Source organism: Varanus komodoensis, unplaced genomic scaffold (genome assembly GCF_004798865.1).
Source record: "Varanus komodoensis strain SLA01 unplaced genomic scaffold, ASM479886v1 scaffold17, whole genome shotgun sequence".
NCBI classification, from domain to species: Eukaryota; Metazoa; Chordata; class Lepidosauria; order Squamata; family Varanidae; genus Varanus; species Varanus komodoensis.
Window position 1 is genome coordinate 22,852,943 of NW_025335505.1, and position 22,059 is coordinate 22,875,001.

A 22,059-nucleotide genomic window follows, 5' to 3' on the forward strand; every position below is an offset into this window, starting at 1 on the left:
ACTTGGCCATTTTTTTCTTTCCAAGAAATCTTTTATTTAATCATCTTGTGGAAGATAATCTCATGGTTCCTAGACTTGTGCATAATTCACCATGTGAATGATAGCTACAGAAGTGTCAGTGATAAAGTGCAAAAACCATGTAAAGACAGCTTGGATCCGTCTATACCCCAGTCTCAGCCTTTTAGCAATCTTTCTCTAGTGTTTAGGACTGCAAAGAAGCCAGCAAGAATCTGTGGCCACAAATTTATGCACACTTAACTGGAAGTGAGCCCTAGTTAACACAGCAAGACTTACTCTTCAGTAAACATACATAAATTGTAAATGTTTCCACAGATTCCCATAACCCTGCAGCAGCTCCAGGAGACTGAGTGGTCTCCCTTGTGGTAAACCAGGAGGAGGCATGCTGATGGCTGCAAAACATGCCAAGGCAGCCTTCTTCAACAAATTGAACAATGCTTCATTGTCTAGGGAACAATAAAATCTGGGCCAAATGTAATTCTTGCTTCAAGAAGCACATGTGGATTGCGAATAAACTGGTCCCTGAGAATGAAGGACACCAAGTAGGAAGCAAAATATTCTGGGTTTTAAGTATTGCCTTATTGCCTTTGAGCTTCCAGGTTCTTAGGGAAGCCTTCTCTAACTTGATGGTTTCCAGATATTTAGAATGACATTTCCCAGGATTCCTGACCATTGGCCAGGCTTGCTGGGTTGGATGGGGAGGTGAAGTCTAAAACATCCATGGGGCAACAGGTTGGGGAAAACTGATTCAGGGGAATCAGTTCTATCAGTCTCGGCCTTCCTGTTGCATTATAGCCTGAATTGTTTATGAACAGAATAGAACAGTAAAAATAACAGATACAACTAAGCTTGACAGCAATTTTGAACACAATATTTCAGTATAACAGAAAAATATGGCATGGTTCAAAGTGATTAAGATTTTTTTTAATAAAATCTCAAATGATCACCATACAAGAGAACTGTTCATGACTTAACAAATAAACTTAAATAACTTAATTTTTAAAAAACTTGTCTTGTGTTATAATTTTGAAAATGGTATGCATAATAGGGATATCACATATTTTAGAAATGGAAAGAGGTGGGTGTTTTTAATACAAACTAATACTTTTGATCCTGAAAAACAACAACTCAGGATACAATCTTATGCATGCTTAGAAAAAAGACCTACGACTCCCAAGCATTTCCCAGCCAGTCATGCTGGGGTTTGAGGGACTTTTGTCTATCTAATCATGAATAGGACTGAACCCCAGAGTTGCAGAGGTCTTCTCCAGGTTGTGAGTAAAAGGTAAGGCCTTGAAGTATCCAGCATCTGATTCTGAAGGTTTTAATCGGCTAGTTATGTTTCTTGACGTGATCCTAATTCAGTTCAGTTTTCCACTCAAACACCTCCATAATAAAAGGCAATAAGGACTGCCAGAAGAGCCACACTCAGTGACAGCATCTTCGGTAGAGTTTCTCCTTGTTGCCAAGGCAACCGCATCACCATCCTGCGGCTCCATGGTGCTGTTTGCCTCTCAGCAGATGGACAGGTTTTTGATTCTGAGCTGTTCTCCAGTGCTTGTCTCAGCTCCTGTGGAGAAATGCAGACATTTAAATCAAGAATAGATGCAAAGAACATTTGGCATACATTAAGTACAAAGGAAATTTTCCTTCAACTCTTGAGCAAGCCTCTTGTAGCTATTTGCATAAAACAAAGAACTGGGGCTGCAGCAGCATGGAATGGGCCTTTTTAAAATAAAAATAACTGCCAACGCAATGAAGCTGTTAACAACATCACAGCCCCAACCCCACTGGTTAGGGTATAAGTTGTGCCAATTACTTTCCAATCTGAATTTCCATTTTGATTTCCCTCAACTTCGTTAAAAGGTGAAACTGTAATCAGTGCTAAAGTAGACCAGCAACTCTGGTGCTGTCTCTCCCACTGTACAGTGCCACTCGGTCTGATTATTGTTTCTGTCCCACAGCAGGCCAGCTCAGCGGCGCTCTAACATCCTCGCAACAGTTCTTCCTTCATCTCTCCCAGGAGGTGGCCGGTCTAAAACATCCACTTCATTGATTTTACTCAGAGCCACTTTTGCTGTGTAGAGAAGCACACAAACAAACAAAGACTCCATTTCATGGTGCGTAAGCATGGTGAATGTATATTGGGAAGCTAGGGCTAGTCTCTGTTTCCCAGCACCTGAATGTACCCATTACAGCAACCACATTCCAGTTTCATGCTTTTCCCTTACAGATTACAGATTCATGCTTTTCCCATTGTGAAGGTTGGGAGTGGAATTCAAGTGTCCCCACAAGCGGTCTACACGCATCTTCCACGTTGCTGCTGCTTTGAGCTCTCAGCCTTGCCCATCCACCTGTCCTTTGTTGCCTTGTACTCTTCCTCAAACCACTAACAATAGTTCTTGGATTCTCCGTCACCCATGATGAAGGCTGTCTTTATAGTGCTCATCTTCTCCAGAGAACGCATGAACCTGTTTTTCCCACCTTTGTGCTGAAAATTGTACTCCATGCCAGCCTCTAGCCTTGCAGGGACTCTCAGCACCCCAAGGGCAGAGCAGCCTGCACCCCAGGGCTGGGCCCTCTTGGTTCTGATTGTGCCCTTCACCTCTTCTTCCTGCATTCCCTGTGCTCCCTCTTTACCTGTGGTGGAGGAATGCTAGGCCTATAAACAACTGGGGATGTTCTATAATGTTTAAACACTCTGTGTACCCTTGTGAGGCTATAATCTGTCTGGGTTGGATTGAGGTAAAACTCTTTCTCCATCTTGTGAGACTGTTTCAAAATGCAAGTATGTCTAGCTGAAGAAAACAACAAACAGACAGCATACATTTTTACTTTAAAAAAGTAAACACTTTCTAAGCTACTGCCATGATGCTGCTCAAATTTGTACTTAGACCAGTGATGGCGAAACTTTTAGAAACCGAGTGCCCAAACTGCAACTCAAAACCCACTTATTTATCGCAAATAGTCAACACTACAATAAAATCTGAAAACTGAACTTTTAGTTTAGAAAAAAAAACCTCATAGCCAGGCCAAGCAAATATATATAAATATATAATTGTCAGCGCACTGATGGCCAGGGGAAAGCTAGGATGAGTCGCAGCTAATGAGACGCGGCTTGTGAGCTCATCACCAGGCGCTGCTACTCCTTTCCGAGCATGCGCATGGCTCCTATGTGAACTGTTATCTGATGATCGGCTGCTGGGGCGATTCTGGGGTGACTTCTCTCGCATGCCGACAGAGAGGGCTCAGCGTGCCCACAGTAGCTTTATCTGCACCGCTGAAATATTTTAAACACATTTCATCCATCAAAAACATGCCAGGACACGTCGCTTTTCGAACCCTAAACCTACCCTGGCGCAGACCTCTAACCCTTGTTGTTGTTAGTCATGAAGTCGTGTCCGACCCATCGCAACCCCATGGACAACATTCCTCCAGGCCTTTCTGTCCTCCACCATCCCCCGGAGTCCACTTAAGCTCACACCAACTGCTTCAGTGACTCCATCTAGCCACCTCATTCTCTGCCGTCCCCTTCTTCTTTTCCCACCTATTGTTCCCAGCATTAGGCTCTTCTCCAGGGAGTCCTTCCTTCTCATTAGATGGTCAAAGTATTTGAGTTTCATCTTCAGTATCTGGCCTTCTAAACAGCAGTCAGGGTTGATCTCCTCTAGGACTGACCGGTTTGATCACCTTGCGGTCCAAGAGACTCACAGGAGTCTCCTCCAGCACCACAATTCAAAGGCCTCAATCCTTTGGAGCTCAGCCTTCCTTATGGTCCAGCTTTCACAGCCATACGTTGCAACTGGGAAAACCATAGCCTTGACTATACGCGCTTTTGTTGGCAGGGTGATGTCTCTGCTTTTTAGTATGCTGTCTAGATTTGCCATAGCTTTCCTCCCCAGGAGCAAGCGTCTTTTAATTTCTGGGCTGCAGTCCCCATCTGCGGTGATCTTGGAGCCCAGGAAAATAAAATCTGTCACTGGCCCAATTCTTCCCCATCTATTTGCCAGGAAGTGAGAGGACCGGATGCCATGATCTTAGTTTTCTTAATGTTGAGTTTCAAGCCAACTTTTGCACTCTCCTCCTTCACCCGCATCAAGAGGCTATTTAGTTCCTCTTCACTTTCTGCCATGAGAGTGGCATCATCTGCATATCTGAGGTTGTTGATATTTCTCCCGGCAATCTTAATTCCAACTGGTGATTCATCTAGCCCTGCCTTTCTCATCATGTGCTCTGCATATAAGTTAAATAGGCAGGGCGACAGTATACAGCCTTGCCGAACTCCTTTCTCAATTTTGAACCAATCAGTGGTTCCATGTCCAGTTCTCACTGTTGCTTCTTGACCCGCATATAGGTTTCTCAAGAGACAAATAATATGGTCTGGGACTTCCATTGCTTTAAGAACTTGCCACAATTTGTTGTGATCCACACAATCAAAGGCTTTAGCATAGTCAATGAAGCAGAAGTAGATGTTTTTCTGGAACTCCCTAGCTTTCTCCATGATCCAGCGTATGTTGGCAATTTGATCTCTAGTTCCTCTGCCTCTTCGAAATCCTGCCTGTACTTCTGGTAGTTCTCGGTCCACATACTGCTGGAGCCTAGCTTGTAGGATTTTGAGCATAACTTTGCTAGCATGTGAAATGAGTGCAATGGTGCAGTAGTTTGAACATTCTTTGGCATTGCCCTTCTTTGGGATTGGAATGTAAACTGTCCTTTTCCAATCCTGTGGCCACTGTTGAGTTTTCCAAATTTGCTGGCATATTGAGTGTAGCACTTTTACTGCATCATCTTTTAAGATTTTGAATAGCTCATCCGGAATACTGTCACCTCCACTAGCTTTGTTGTTGCTCAGACTTCCTAAGACCCATTTGACTTCACATTCCAGGATGTCTGGCTTGAGGTCAGTGACCACCCCATCGTAGTTATCAGGGACATTAAGCTCTTTCTTGTATAGTTCCTCTGTGCAATCTTGCCACCTCTTCTTAATCTCTTCTGTCTCTGTTAGGTCCCTGCCATTTTGGTCCTTTATCATGCCCATCTTTGCATGAAACATTCCCTTCATATCTCCAATTTTCTTGAAGAGATCTCTGGTCCTCCCTATTCTGTTGTTTTCTTCTATTTCTTTGCACTGTTCATTTAAGAAGGCATTCTTCTCTCTTCTAGCTATTCTCTGGAATTCTGCATTCAGTTGGGTGTATCTTTCTCTTTCTCCCTTGCCTTTCGCTTCCCTTCTTTCCTCAGCTATTTGTAAAGCTTCCTCTGACAGCCATTTTGCTTTCTTGCATTTCTTTTTCTTTGGGATGGCTTTAGTTGCTACCTCTTGTACAATGTTGCGAACCTCCATCCATAGTTCTTCAGGCACTCTATCAGATCTAATTCCTTAAATCTATTTGTCACCTCTACTGTATGTTCATCAGGGATATGATTTAGGTCATACCTGAGTGGCCTAGTGCTTTCCCCTACTTTCTTCAATTTAAGCCTAAATTTTGCAACAAGAAGCTCATGATCTGAGCCACAGTCAGCTCCTGGTCTAGTTTTTACTGACTGTATAGAGCTTCTCCATCGTTGGCTGTAGAGCACATAGTCAATCTGATTTCTGTGTTGACCGTCTGGTGATGTCCATGTGTAGAGTCGTCTCTTGGGTTGTTGGAAAAGAGTGTTTGCTATGACCAACGAATTCTCTTGACAAAATTCTACCAGCCTGTGCCCTGCTTCATTTTGTACTCCAAGGCCAAACTTGCCTGTTATTCCAGTTATCTTTTGGCTTCCTACTTTAGCATTCCAATCCCCCACGATGATAAGGACATCATTTTTGGTGTTAATTCTAGAAGGTGTTGTAGGCCTTCATAGAACTGCTCAACTTCAGCCTCTTCAGCACCAGTGGTTGGGGCATAGACTTGGACTACTGTGATACTGAATGGTTTGCCTTGGATTTGAACTGAGATCATTCTGTCATTTTGGAGATTGTATCCCAGTACTGCTTTTCCTACTCTTTTATTGACTATGAAGGCTACTCCATTTCTTCTGAGGGATTCTTGCCCGCAGTAGTATACCTGATGGTCATCTGAATTTTTTAAATTTACCCATTCCTGTCCATTTTAGTTCACTGATTCCTAAGATGTCGATGTTCAGTCTTGTCATCTCTTGTTTGACCACATCCACCTTGCCTTGATTCATGGATCTTACATTCCAGGTTCCTGTGGAGTATAGATCTTTGCAGCATCGGACTTTCCTTTCACCACCAGATACATCTGCAACCGAGTGTCCTTTCGGCTTTGACCCAGTCGCTTCATTCTTTCTGGCGCTACTAGTACTAGCCCTCTGCTCTTCCCCAGTAGCATATTGTATACCTTCTGACCTGAGGGGCTCATCTTCCGGTGTCATAAATTTTTGCCTTTTGGTACTGTCCATGGGGTTTTCTAACCCTAATGCAGGGCTAAAGTTCCATGGAAAATAAGACAATTTTGAAAAAGTCTTCCTTGAGTAGTGCTTTCTGCACAGTTCATCATTTCTGCCCAGTCTAAGCACATTCCAACCATCAAAATCATGCCAGGGCACCTTGTTTTTCTAACCCTAACCCTACCCTGGTGCACACCCCTAACACTAATATAGGGCTAAAGTTCCATTGAAAAGAGGGTGATTTTGAAAAAGCCTTCCTTGATTAGGTTTTTCTGCACAGCTCCTCATTTCTGCCCATTCTAAACACATTCCAGTAATCAAAATTGTGCCAGGACACCTCGTTTTTCTAACGTCAACCCTACCCTGGTACACACCCCAAACCTGAAAAAAGGGAGAAAGTTCCATTGAAAATAATGCAATTTTGAAAAAGCCTTTTTTCAGTAGTTTCTTTTCCACAGCTCCTCATTTCTACCCATTCAAAACAAATTCCAGCCATCAAAATCATGACAGGACACCCCGTTATTCTAACCCTAACCCTACCCTGGTGCACTCCCATCCCCTAATATAGGGCTAAAGTTCCATTGAAAAGAGGGCGATTTTGAAAAGGCCTTCGTAGAGTTGATTTTTCTGCACATCTCATCTTTTCTATCCATTCTAAACACATTCCAACCATCAAAATCATGAGAGGACAGCTTGTTTTCCTTACCCCAACCATACCCTGGTGCACACCCCTAACCCTAATATAGGGCTAAAGTTCTATTGAAAGAGGGCGATTTTTTAAAAGCTTTACTTGAGTAGCTTTTTCTGCACAGCTCCTTATTTCTGTCTTTTCTAAACACATTCCAACCAGCAAAATCATGCCAGGACAGCTCATTTTTCTAATCCTAACCCTACTCTGGTGTACTCCCCTAACCTAATATAGGGGGAAAATTACATTGGAAATAATGCTATTTTGAAAAAGCCTTCCTAGAGTAGCTTTTTCTGCACAGCTCCTCATTTCTGCCCATTCTATACACATTTCAACCATCAAAATCGTGTCAGGACACCTTGTTTTCCTAACTCTAACTGAATCCTGTGGCTTACCCCTAATCCTAATAAAGGGCTAAAGTTCCATTGAAAGAGGGCAATTTTGAAAATGCCTTCCTAGAGTAGCTTTTTTTGCACAGCTCAACATTCTTGCCCATTCTAAACACATTCCAACCATCAAAATCACGAAAGGACTGCTCATTTTCCTAACCCTATCCTTAACCTGGTGCTCACCCCAACCCTAATATAGGGCTAAAGTTCCATTGAAAAAATCCAATTTTCAAAAAGCCTTCCTAGAGTAACTTTTTTCTGCATAGCTCATCAGTTCTGCCCTTTCTAAACACATTCCAACCATCTCAATCGTGCCAGAACACCTAATTTTTCCAACCCTAACCCTACACTGGTGTTCACCCCTAACCCTAATATAGGGCTAAATTTCCATTGAAAATAATGAGCTTTTGAAAAAGCCTGCCTTGAGTAGTTCTTTCTGAACAGCTCCTCATTTATGTCCATTCTAAACACATTCTAACCATCAAAATGGTGCCAGAACACCTCCTTTTCCTAACCCTAACCCTACCCTGGTGCACACCCCTAACCCTAACATAGGGCTAAAGTTCCATTGAAAAGAGGGCGAATTTGAAAAAGTCTCCCTTGAGTAGCTCTTTCTGCAGAGCTCCCCATTCTAAACACATTCAAACCATCAAAATCATGCCAGGACACCTCATTTTTCTAATTATTTAATCTCTCTCTGATTCCCACCCCCAGAAAGCAATCAGCACAACACAGTTCTTTCTGCCCAGGCTATGCCTGGACAGGGTAGCCCTCAGAGCTGGGAATTTGAACTGTCCTATAGCCTCTCTCTCTGTAGGGCCATATGGCTATATTTTAAGTCAACTGCCCCATACCGGAGCCCAGTGGATGAATCTCTGCGGTATGCATATGGTGCTCCACCTGAGAGGTTTAATATGCCCATGAACCAGGGTTATATAGGACATAATTAATCCCTCATTGGAGGACTGATAGATTCTTTGAGCAGTGCATTGATTTCCTAAAGTGATTTTGTGATTCTTGTTGGATAAATAAACCAGCTCCCTGTTGAATAGGTCAGGGTGTGTGTGTGTGTGTACACCACTGGAATAAAACTGCTCAGGCACATTACTGCCGAGATCCCTTAGAGATGTAAATTGTGGAACATGTTGCTCCTGCACTTATCTGCAGAGGACACCTGTTAACAGCCTGCCTTGAAGTTAGTGCTCCTTTGCCTGCCATCATGACCTGATGGAACTGCTGGCACTTCAGGCAAAGTGGTGAGAACATGAGAAGCCCTGGCAGAAGGGACCGTGTCTCAGCAGGATCATGCAACCTTCTCTGAGCTGCTCCATTGGGTGTCTGTGGCTGATAGCACTGCTTCCTCCTCACTCTTTTCTTACTAAGACGGAGCAGTTTCTTTGAACTACATGGATCCTTTAATATTGTTATTTCTGTCTCTGTTATGGGACCCAAAAAGATACTTCCTTCTCTGAGTGAACAACAGACTTCCTGGCCAGGGTCATGGCATTGTGTGCCTGTATCAAACCAGAAGCTCAGCCCATATAACTAGATTCTTTTAAATGCATCTCTCTCTCCCTCCCCCCTCCCCCTCCCCCCTCTATCACATTTCTGTACTGCTTAATAGCCAAAATTTCCTGGGTAATTTACCAAAAATGAAACCATAAAAGTGCAATATGAAACATAATATAGGAATGATGCAATTGAAAAACAATTAACAATCAAAATCTCAGGACTGGTTAATCTCTTATCCTATATACCTGTGAATACAGGGAACAACCTGGCTCCAAAAGAATGGAGCATTTCACTGGCATTTGGTGGATTTCACTGGAGTGTTTGCACCATGGTTGTGGGACCATCACTGAAAAGACCCACTCACTCTCTTGTTGCTATCCTCCCAACCTTCCCCAGAGGAGACACCTAGAGGAAGGCTTAGATGACAACTGTAGCGTATGGGGAGGGTCATACCCAGCCCCCCCCCATCAGCTGTTTTGGTCTTGAGTCATGTAAAGCTTTATAGTCAAAGCCAGCACCTGAGTTGATCTCAGTGATATACAGCATAAGGGTCAAATGGGTGTTATGCGCTTAGACTTCTGTTTCCTACTACTACTCTGACCATGATGTTTTGTACAAGTTGTAGCTTTCAAACCATCTTCACGGGTCCCCCCATGTTGAAAGCATTGCAGTAATCTAATCTAGAGACTCCTAGAAGATGGACTAACTGAACTCGAAAAGGGCAGAGCTGGGTCACCAACAAAAGCTGGTTGAATGTCACTGAGGCCAACTAATTGGACAAAGATGACTCCAAGAGAAACTGCTACTTAGGAATAGTGCAACACATTCAGAACAGCCTCAATCAGGCAAACACCAGTGTCTGATTCTTGTTTGGATATGAGCTCTTATTGGACACAGTCCATTGTGGCAGGCAGGTACTGACCGAACACATCCACAATGAAAAGGAGAATTAGAGCTGCATGTTGCTGGCATACTGGTAACTGGTACACTCCAAAACCTAGATGGCCCCCTTTTGACTGTACTGTTTACAGGATTTGGACAAGAAAAGCAGTAATTATTGTGGTGAGTTGGGATGGGCAGGAGTCAACAGAAACGTCACAAGTTGTACAAGGTGGCATGACTTATGATTCATGAAATAAGTGCAGCCACTAGGAACTTCTGGAACCTATAAAAAGCTTTCCCAGAAAGGTGAAGCAAAGGTGAAGGAAACTCAGTGCTGAAGCCATGGAAATAAAAGGATCATAACTGTATTCACCATTCAGAAGGAAGTACTAGATTTTGCCATAAAATATTACATAAATAGATGGTTATTTCCATGTAGTGACAGGCAGAGTAATTAAAATCAATTGCCTCATGAATCTGAAAAATTAATAGCTGGCTACAACTATTTCATTCCTGGAGTCAAAGCTAATTAACCTTTATGTGGAGAAATAAACTGGAAACCACAGAGTGCCAATTATTAAACATTTTATTAATTTGCAACAAAAGCTACCTCATAATAGACTTCATTCTGTAGACTGATTAAACTTGGTAGAAAAAGCTTGCACAGAATAGAATTCATGTGGGGTACCTAATTATTTCCTTGGATAGCTATTAGTCCATACATACATCTACATCATCTACTATATCTGAATCTATATCTATAGCCATGTCCTTATCTATACAACCCATTATCAATTTACAGTGTAACCTACATTCAGTGAATAGTTTTGTTTCCTAACTGGTAAAATACCCCCATTTTGGCATAAATTTTATTTATCCTAATGCCTCATTTGACCAACATAACCCAAACTAGGAACTTAATATTAATCATATCAGCATGATAAAAGAAGCATAATGAGTGACCCTGAACATAATTTCTGCAGTACCAATCATTCCTGATGAGCTTCAGGCCAAGGCTGAGAGCTCCAATGTAAAGGTAGGAACATTTTAAGCTAGGAGAAAATCCTATTGCCTTCAATTGCATTTCTTCTGAGTAGACATCTACAAGATTATACTGCTAGTTTTTCATTTAGTGAAAGCCAATCCAAGCCAATCCCTTTTGAGAGAGCATTTATGAAAAGATTCATTTTCTCAAAAATATCCAAGACATTTTGATTGGATTAAAAATCCAGATTTACCAATATGTTTGTCTGAAAAAGGATCTATTAGGGGATTCTCCACAACAATTATTATTGATCAGAGTAATTCATGTCCAGGAAATAATACTTGTAATTTTTATGGATCTGGGATAAATGTAAAATAAGAAGTTCCCCAAAGTTGCTATTAGATTTTGTAACTGATGATGTAGAAGTTAACACAGAAAATATAGGGCATGAAAGAAAATTGGTTTAATTCAGATATATTTAATCAGTGTCACTACAATATAATTATATTCTAAAATTAAATTAAATTAGGAATAGTACTTTCCCTTGGTTTGAGTTGTTCCTTAACTAGATCTTATTCAAAATAAATTTTGAGGTCAAATATCAAATTAAAAATATAACAAGTTTTCAGAAAGTTATAATAAATAATGAGAACTGATCTTGTGAAGATCCTATGAAGTCTTGCATCAGTAAGAATAAGAACAGTTAAAGAACTCACATAGTGAAATGGATCAGGAATAGAAATTAATATTCCCATGCAAATATGGAAGTATCTTGGAATAAATGGCAACACCTTTTCCCTAAAATATGACCAGTAAAGAAAATTACATCAGGTTGTTTATCAGATTGTTGTTAGTTGCAAAGTCGTGCTTGACCCCATGGACAACATTCCTCCAGGCTTTCCTGTCCTCCACCATCCCTCAGAGTCTACCCAAGCTCACATCCACTGCCTCAGTGACTCCATCTATCCACCTCATCCTCTGCTGTCCCATTCTCCTTTTGCTGTCAATTGTTCCCAGCGTCTGTTTGTCAGATAGCATATTACTATTTTACAGTAAGCAATGTGAACATAAATTATAGTTTAATTTATCTAGATGACATTCTGTTAATGTTGATGTTTAAAAAGCATGGGGGATAAAATGGAACCCTGCAGAACTCCATGGCAAAATTGCTATGGTGCAGAGCCATAATCCCCCAGCACCAACTTCTGGAATTGTCCAGACAGGTAGGAGTGGAACCACTGCAGAGCAGTGCCACCAACTCCCAACCTGGCCAGCCTATCCAGAAGGATATCATGGTCAATAGTATTGAGAGCCACAGAAAGGTCCAGGAGAACCAACAGGGACACACTCCCCTGTTCCTCTCCCTGCACAGGTCATCATACAGGGCAACCAAGGCAGTTTCACCATCATAGCCGGGTCTGAAGCCAGAATGAAATGGGTCAAGATGATCAATTTCCTCCAAGAGCACCTGGAGTTGTCCAGCCACCACCCAGTCGAGCACCTTGCCTAAAAATGGGATATTGGCCACCAGGCTATAGTTGGTGTACATCTCTGGGTCCAGAGACACCTTCTTCAGGACAGACCTTATCACTGCTTCCCTCAAAGGGGCAGGAACCTGGTCCTCCCTCAGAGAGGTGTTGATGACCTCCTGGACCCTCCTGGATCCCGGTTTTGGTGAGCAGCCACAAGTGGCAAGGGCTGAGTAGACAGGTGGTGGGTCAGACCAACCGAAGCACCTTGTCCACATCCTCAGGCAGCAACAATTGGAACTCATCCAGTAAAGATGGACCAGATGGTGCTCTAGACGCTCCCTGTTATGGCACCTGAAGCAGCATGCCTAAGTGTACCCATTGCTGGAGAACTCGGGTGGGACACGGCACTCACACCCTGCTTGTGAGTTTCCCACAGGCAGCTAGTTGCCCATGCAAAACACGTCCTCAGAGTTGCATCTTGAAATCTTGTTAAATCTTTCAAAATTACATTTAAAACTCAGAAGTAACTGTATGTCGGGAAGCCTAATTTCAGATGGGATACCCCTATTTTCACAAAAACATGATAGATTTATTCAAAATCCTTGAATTACTGCAAGGTTATTATCCCTTCCCTCCCTCAATAATGGCTGAATTTTCATATTTAACCCTTTTCTTTTTAACAATGAACCACAAAATCTGCCTATTTCTCCTATAAAAGAAGCAATGGATAAATGAACAGCCATACTTGTTCAGTTTAACGGGTACTTGATTCAGAGAGAAGAAGAAGGGGGGAAAACAGAAAGGCCATATATGGAAAAATGAGTGTGTTACTCAAACTAGGAAAACGGATCATGTTTTTGGAGGTTCCTAAAGTATAAAACTCCTTCAACCACAAGGCAAGCATCTAATGCATCACTGGAAATGAACTTTTAACTTGTTTTGGTGGAAGCAGGAGCAAAAACATAAGGTTTGGCTAATCACTTACCATATAAATGATTGAACTTTCCTGTGTATGCTCAAATGCATTTCAAATTATTTTCTGAATAATTCTGTTCAAATGTGTGCCAGTACTATGATACCTTGTGTGCATCTTTCTGATGGACCTGAATTAAATGGCACTGCACAGATGACAAATAAATGGGCAACAGATTTGCATCTGTTCATCACAGTGCAATTTTTCATGAGTGCTTACTCTACATCAACAAGCACAGAAAGACTGAATCAGTACATGTGCAAAAACTTACAATGTAAACTGTATCTACACCCATGTTCATCAATTAAAGGAACATTTTTAAAAGAAAAATTCAAACAGTTCGGAACTTGTGAGTCAGTGCAATTCTGGAAGGGAAGTGGGGCAACCTGAATGCATGAATGAATGATCTTGCGTTAAGTAACTAGAGTTGTTGGTCCTGGTGGATGTAGCACTGATATTAATATATTGTTTAATTATGTTAACTAGTGATGTTGGATTATGATTATTGTTACTGTATTGATTGCATTATTTTTGCTAGTCCACAGCTTATTTTTATGACTACCTTTTGGAAACATCTCAGCTGACTCTTCCTAGCTTGATCAACTGATGGTCACAAGCCAGTTATTTGCATGGCAGTCCCTCCCTCACACACACACACGCACATGCACGCGCGCACACACACACACAGACACACAGAGTGAGAGAATGAGAACCTCTTTCCATCTATTCCTGGGAACCTGTAGTCCATGAATCTACTTACTATCTGCTTCATTGTGATGCTAAGATTTTATAAATTTGTATTATGGTAAATATTTATGCAAAACCCCAGAATATTTCAAAACTTTCCCACACTCCTGCAAAAAGGAACTTCTTACTGAACTTTCAAACAGCCAAATTTTCAAAGTGGGAAGGTCATCCAGATGTGAAAACCTGCATTCTCCTATTTCCTCCAGCTGCATTTACTGAAGGGGAAAAGAGTTCATAGCAGTATAGCTTATCAATATGTAGCAGCCAGCCAGCCAGAGGTGTGGCATAATTATCTTTGCAAGAATGCTTTTTAATACTCACGCATCACTAAGATGAGCAAAAGCAATTCTTTTCTCTCTCTGCAGATTAGTTACATTAAATCATTGAAAACTGTTTATGGTGGAAACAATCTGTTTGTATCAAATACTTCTGATCTCAGAGGTCCTAAGCAATATAATTTCTTGCAAACTATGAAAAGCTGAATCAATGTGAGCCTCTTCTGTTGTGTTCACAGGCTTAGCAGGGGTCCCTGGAGCCAGCCCTCTCTGTCTCCTGCAAACGTTTTCTGAAACTCCAAGCAGTCTCCTAGAAACTGGTTAATGCCAAAACCACCTATCAGGGTCCAAAGCAAGAAAACGTGGAAGAAAACATTGGAGGCACACTTGGAAATGACAACCATATGAGACAGACCCGGAGGAAAAAGGAATACCAACTTACAATACAACCACATTGTGACCTTGGCTGGTTCAGGTTCTGAGATGTTATTTTTGGCTGTTATTTCTCAGACTCAGAAGGCATCACAACAGTAGTTTTATATACTAAAGAGATCTCTGAGGAAACCGGAACATGCTTTCTTCCTCCTAGGGAATTCTGGGCTATTAATCTATGCTTATGGCATTCTCAGTCTCTTTGTTTATGTGCAAAGATGCATGTTAAACAGTCCTAGTAGAAAAGAAGCTTCCAACTAGATAAGCACAATTTCTAGCACTTATCACACATAATAGCTTGGGAAAGAATGGGCAATATGCTGTTGCTGTAAGAGATCTTTTGAATAAAATTATCTGGTTCCCTGATGTACTTTGTTCTTTAGCAGCTATTTCTAGGTCAGGAGGAATGTGAATAACCTGCAATGAAGTTTCCTAGCTTAAATGTTGGTCAACTGAACTACAGAGGATGCAATCTGAAGTCAGTTTGATCAGGGGTTTGCAGGGCTTCAGCCTTTAAATATGGTCTACATGTGACTTATAAAATAACAGAGCACCTGAATGTGTATGTACAGAACCATCTTTCTTTAACACTGAGTAATCACAGCCAACCTTGAAATTGCTACTAGATTCAATATTCTGTATCAATGAAAAGCAGGTTGAAAACATGTGTACAATATTTTCAGTGCATAGGAAATTATACACAAGGAGAAAAACCAGGTATCTGAAAATAACCAGGTGTCCCAGGAACTATTGCCAAGGAAGAAAGGCATTGCTATTAAAAAGACATGACCATTTAGAATGAGCAGTATTGTGTCACAATGCCTGGCTAGACTCATTTTTCCCTAGAGCTAATTCTGTCCCTCAAGAGAAGCCTAAAAATAAGGCCGGTAATGGCTATCTTCAGTACAACTGGTAGGAAACAAATGGCCTTAAGAGATGTAATGAAATATAGTGATTAATTTTCTGTTTTGGTTCTTATTGGCATGCAATACATGGGGAATGTAGGAAACACGGATAACATGGATGTTTCTTCTTTTGAAAGTCTTACTACTTGACTAGCTAAACCTTCAAAGCTCTTCATGAAGAATGCACTACAATTCACTCTGCCACCAGGTTTTTATGAACATTTGTGATATTTATGTTCAAACTGAAGATCAGCTTCCGAAGTTTTCTGCATGCTCCCACCAAATGGAATGAAGCAAGTGGCTACTAAGAAGAGGGGCTTTTCAGCCAGGGAACCCCAGTTGCATTCCTTTAAGCACCAGGTGGAGACACTTTTATTTCCCAGGCATTTTAGTCCCTTCAGTTTTTGTTATTTTTAGGCCACTATAGGTTTAGATCATTACATTACTTTGGTTTTATGTTTCAGTTTAAAACTTACACAAGTTCTCTATTACATATTATAATGCTGCTGTCTTTTATGACTTTAACTTTTTCTCGTTTGTATTTTATGGTTATGTGAAATGTCCAGACAGTTTGGCTACTGCATGGTACAGAAATGTAATTTTAAATGTTCACACTCTTTAAAAGATTAAAAATGAGCACTCTTTAAAATGCACACTTTAAATTGTGCATTTTTAAAGTTGGGATTTTCATGTTTGTTCCATAAGAAAGAAATGCACATTTGCCATGTTTGAAACTCCCAAACAGCAGGATGCAATGCGAACTGAGGAGAACTGAACCAAGCTCTGAAGAGAAGTTCAGAGAACCTTTTCAAGCTCTTGAACCACAGCAACAAGGAAATAAACCAGCATACAATGGTCAACATTCAACACAACCTGGAAGAAGCCATCCTTCCAGTGTTTTGATGGTTTGTTTTAGTGGAGGGTTTATATATTAACCTTGGATGCTGGACAATTGTTATTCTTTTTTGGGGTGGGGGGTGGGACTAATTTACTGTAAACTGTCCCAAGACTTTTAAGTATGGGACAGGATGGAAAAGTTCTAACAAATAAATAATCAATCCCGTGGTCCCTAGACAGCATCTAAAGGGACACGGGATACTTGGATTCTTACTCTGAGGGTCAGTGTCTCAGCTAGGGTTGCATGAAGAATCTGTTTGGGGACTGGAATCCATTGAGTGCTTTCCCATGGCTGTGAGTCCAACTTCCAGCACGTTTTTGCATGGGTGCCTGCTGGGAAGTGAGTCCACAAGCAGTATCCTTTCCCCATGCATGTGACCTGCAGCCTTTCCTTGTACTGTGTGTGCTGCAGAAAGAGGCTGCCAGTTGTGTAACTGGACTTCTGCAATCATTTGTGGATTTCCTCTGACCTTGGTTCGCTTCCTAAGAGAGGGCTGAGCACAAGTCTGAAGAACAGAAGAGAGCCAGATTCTGGGGAGGATTGTCACAACCCTAGTGCCAGTCTCATGGGGAGCAATGAGAGCACCAATCCCCCCTTTCCCCAGCAGCTGCACTGGCTTCTCCGCATGTTTAGGCACTTGACTGTGGAGGATCTGAGCTTGGGAGTCTCCATGCAAAGGGGACTGCAGAGGCCACGATATGAAGTCTCTTGTCTCCTTCCCTCCTCTGAAGATGACCTCTACCGCTGCTCCCACCCTGCGCAAGATGCTCGCATGCCTCCAAGTCTGGGTGCTCATTATTATCAAAGCTGCAATGCTTCAGACTGTGTCATAATTTACTCAAGTACAGGCAGAGGAAGATCTAAACTAGGGTGTTGCCGTCTCCTTCTGTATAGGGGAAACCTCCTTACATAGCATTCATGGATTTTCTTTTGGAACTGTAATAAATGGTTCTTCCTGTGCGCAAAATAATTCAAAATGTATTAACACGTATGTATTCAGTGTAATACTTCTTTTTAACACAGACCAAAGCTTCTTCGGAAAATAAGATATTCCTATTGACCAAAATGTTAAAAAAATGCTGAATATCTCAGACCATGAACTGACTGGAGATCTCAGCTTCAGATCTCAGCCTCTGGAGATCCTGCAAACTATATGTAAGTTTACATTAGGATTTGTTAGTAACATACTGCCTAATGTAATTTGCACATGTTCCTTTTTAGCTAGTTCCACCCTGTCAGTAAAGCACAGAGAAAGTTAAGCACACATTAAAATTAACAGCACATAACTTTCCCCAAATTGCCTTCTTTATGTCTTATTTTGGTTGGTTACATTTCTGAAACTTGCACACACCTCTTCAGTAGAGGCTGGTCCAATTCATCAGCTGTCTCTCATTACTAAGAAGTAGTATAATGTTAAGTGATCCATATTCAACCATTTCAACCATGCACAAACTTGCAAATCCTTATCCTGCAAGGAAATAAGAACTAAATAAAACCCAATTTCTTCCTTTCAGTCATGGGAAGATAGGACTTTAAGAATGCAGTTCTAGAGGTGTGTCCCAGGAGAGGTTGGTCCAGCCACAGCATTAGCACAAGAAATAATGAGTACAATAATATACACATCTAAATGGAAAAATGTCATTTCCAGGAGAAATACTGATGTGCTCTTGAATTACTAGAGTGGATAAAATTTGCTTATGCACTGGTTTGAAAGCATAAATTAATATATTAGGAATACTTCTAAAATTGCAGGCTGCCTTTTGTTTCCTGAAACATTCAAGAGGGTGTTGCTCTGGCCAGGGTCAGTGTCAATGGTAGGCATGGTCAGGCCCTTGCCTTGGACCCGCACCCCAGGAGGAGTCCATGGATATGTGGTCCCTGGTAATGCTTCTCTTTTTTGCTGCCGCTTGCCCAACTGCTGCTCACACCAGTGCAGACAAGGTAGTGGTGAGAAGGAGCAGAAGATGTTGCTGCTCTCTGCTTGTCCAACAAGCAAGTGGCAGTCATGATGATGATGATGAGGAGGAGGAGGAGGAGGAGGAGGAGGAAGAGGAGCGTAAGGTGGCTGAGGAGCTAGAATTCACTGAGGTAGGGGCTGTTGGAGATGTTGCTGTGGTCTATAGGAGTTAAATCTTTCTCTTCAGGTGCCCTGTCCATTTCACAACTCCTTTGGAATGCTTGGACCTTCTGCTGGGCCAGGAGGACAGATGGGGGCTTCTGCTAGAGTATGGCCCACCCTGCAGCCCATCAGTCTCCCCATTCGAGTTGATGCAGGTGGTCTTGGATGTGATGTTGGGTCCCCCAGGCTGCTGTTTCTGGGGAATTTCAACATTCATGATGAGGGCACCCTCAGGATTTTATGGCATTCATGGCAACTATAGAGAGTCGGGCTGACTCTTGCTTATTACAGGCTGTTCAGACAGTTTAGTCCAGTTCTGAGGAGGAAAAGGACAAAGAGCAAGAGGGAGCAGGAACTTTGATGCTTCAAGGTTACCTAGTGAAGTTTCTCAGAAAGAGTGTGAGAGCCAGCCTGCCTGAAAAAGGCAGAGAGATCTTCCAGAGCTGCAGCTAGAGATGAGAGAAAAAGGGCTCCTTGACCCAGTCAAGAGATACTGGAGAAGCCAGAGAACCAGTCATGAAGGGCCCAGCATACCTGCTGCCTGGCCCACAAGTGGCTGTAGCCACCCTGCAGGTAGACCCAGACACTTTGCCAAAAGTAAAAGAAGGAGCGGAAATATCACTTTGGATTCAACTCTTGACATGGGCAGCTGCTTCTCCCATATCTCAAGGAGAACATTGCTTTGATTTATACTGTCCTGTAAGCAGCTAAGTGTCAATAAAAGAAACACGTATTTAAGGTTTTGTCTTGAATCTACTGAAAGGGAGGAAAAGAGGGAAGTGACCTGTTCACAACAGCTAAAATATGTGGCCAAGAATGTCATCCTTACCTTTACAAAATGGGGCTACATGGGGGCAAGGGCTTGCTGTTATGTTAGTCTTTTTGGATAATTACCACTTGCTTCTTGATATGCAGCAGCTTCTGCTAAGTTTAGGAAGGTGTGTGTGTGTGTGTGTGTGTGTGTGTAAAACTAATCATGGAGAAGTGTGGACTGAATAGTACATGTATTGCCAAGGCACATGCATAAGAGATAACGTGACATTCATCCAAATAAGCTCTCTGTTTAACACATCCTATATGTCTGTATTCTGTGCAGAGGTTCAATAGCATGAGCATTCACATAGAAAGGGGAAAAACAAACAAACACACAAATAACCTAGTTTCATTAAATGTGTATTTAGGTTCTGTTGACTGTTCTAACCATGGCAATGAAAGTCAAACCTAAGGGAGAATTTAGGAATTAAGCTGTAAGAAATAATATTAATGGTTGATGAAACCATCAGGCACAATTGGTTCATCCAAAGGGTAATAACCATATGGAGTGAATTATGCTGAATGTAAACTAAATCCAAGGAAAAAATAATTCCAGAGATGCAGCTATTTCAAGTGCAAGAGTAATTTAGGCATACTGAGGGAACTGGGATTATAATGAACCAAAATGAACATGCAAAAATCTGAAGCAGCGCTATTTTTACATGCAATTAGGTATTTCTCATGAAACAATCTTAGACTGGCAGCATTCTTGTGTGATGAGTCAGCAGGATTCTATCAAAACGGCCTTTAATTATTTTACCCTATGGACTTTGAAAGTTACCTCTTCTAACAAAACACCTGTCCAATATATTAAACAGCCACAACAACCCAAGACCCTTTTTGCATCCCGTATACAAAACTCTTTTTCTTTTTCGTAAGTGCAGCTGATACAGCCATTTTTTTCAAGACACACTCACCCTAATACAAGTATACATTGTAAAGACAGTAGATTTTTAAAACATGAGAGACCTAGTTATACCTTTAAGTCACTTATACTTTTTAATGCATATTTTATAAACAAGAAATTTGGGAAATGACCAAAACCAACTGATGATGCCTTGCTTCATAAAGTGCTATGTATGGATAGGAAACGGGCGTTCCAGATAATACATGGGATATATTGAGTTCATATAACTTGGATGCACCTAACTTTTCTTACATTAAAGAGCGGTGGAATTTTCAAAATGCTACTTTAAAGAATAAGATATAAGAGCATTAGCCTGGATTCAAACACTTCCTTTCTCTGGTGACAGGAGCTTTTTCCTGCTGGAAAGATGCCTTGAACTGATGAAAGAAGGCCCTCTGTCAGAGGAAAGTTGCTTCTATTGTAGGCAAGGAATCTTTGCATCCAAATCTTCCCCTTTAAAGACACTACCATTAGTCTCTGCCACTGGAACTGACCATTTCATAGCAAGACTAATCAAGAAGCGAAGACCTATGAGCTGTGCCAACATGTTTCTCTTCATAAGCATACTATATTTTTATTTATTTATATTTTTATTTATTTATTTATTTAGCGAGCTTCTATGCCGCCCCATTCGCCGAAGCCTCAGGGTGGCTCACATTTTTGCAGCACTGTTACCCAAATTAAATTTTGAGTGGGCTCTCATAGTCACAAAATATTTTTGAGCTAATCTATGACACAGGTTTTCAATTCATCTGCATGAAAAATAATAGTGAGCCATCCAGGTGCAATTATTCACTTTCAGATCTTCTAGTTTTACCATGACAATGTAGAAAACACAGAAGTATTTTTAACAATGTACAGTGTGAAGCAACCTGCACATTGGGCAAGGATCCATTTGGCAAAAAGCTGCATACAGTGGCTTGGATGGGAAGCAGACTCCCCACCTCTGTGATTTGAACTACATTTTCTCACTTCCAAATCCAAGTCCTCTATTCTAACTTTAATCTTATCTAAATCTTCCTTATGTTCATAAATCTCAATTGCAGCTTCCTACATTTTATTTCAATCAATGACTGTCCAGAGAGCAGAATGCTAAAGGGTGGCTTTTATACAAATGTAATAAGTAATTTTCTGCTCTTCTTCAGCTATCTTGATTTTCTAATAGTTTCCTATATAATTCTGAACATTAATCTGTGTCATTTTATCTTCCAATATTCTCATGAAGTACTTGATTCCAAATCTCCAGAAAATAATTGCTTGTTTCTCTGTCTCGGATACTAAATTTAACTTTAGTTTAAAGTCTAGGAGGGAAAACTGAGCTTTGCACAATCCTTTTAGAAATAAGCGATGTGCAAAGCAATTATTCCCATTATTTTTGGTTATTATAGTTCAACACCATGCTTTATTTGAGGTGCTACCTCCTGAACTCACAAATTCTGAAATACCTTTTTGGATTCCGCATTGGTATTGTTGCCCTGCATTTACAATATAAAAATAATAATAAAATAATCATAGAATACTAGAGTTAGAAGGGGCCATGAAAGCCATCGGGTCCAACCCTCTGCTGTTGCAGGACACCAAGTTACACCAACCCACTCAGATGGCTGTCCAGTTTCTTTTTGAATGTCTCTAGTGTGGGAGAGCC

At 41.3% G+C, this 22,059-nt stretch overlaps 1 protein-coding gene across 2 annotated transcripts in view; it reads right to left on the reverse strand.

Annotated features, from left to right (window-relative positions):
- Positions 1-910: 910 nt before the first annotated feature.
- CDKAL1 (CDK5 regulatory subunit associated protein 1 like 1) overlaps positions 911-22,059 on the reverse strand; it is a 334,585-nt gene continuing 313,436 nt past the window's right edge. For both annotated transcript variants that reach the window (XM_044426357.1, XM_044426358.1), the window contains one exon: positions 911-1,588. In XM_044426357.1, the coding sequence (XP_044282292.1) occupies positions 1,397-1,588 (192 nt within the window). In that variant the 3' untranslated portion in view covers positions 911-1,396. The remainder of the gene's footprint in view (positions 1,589-22,059) is intronic.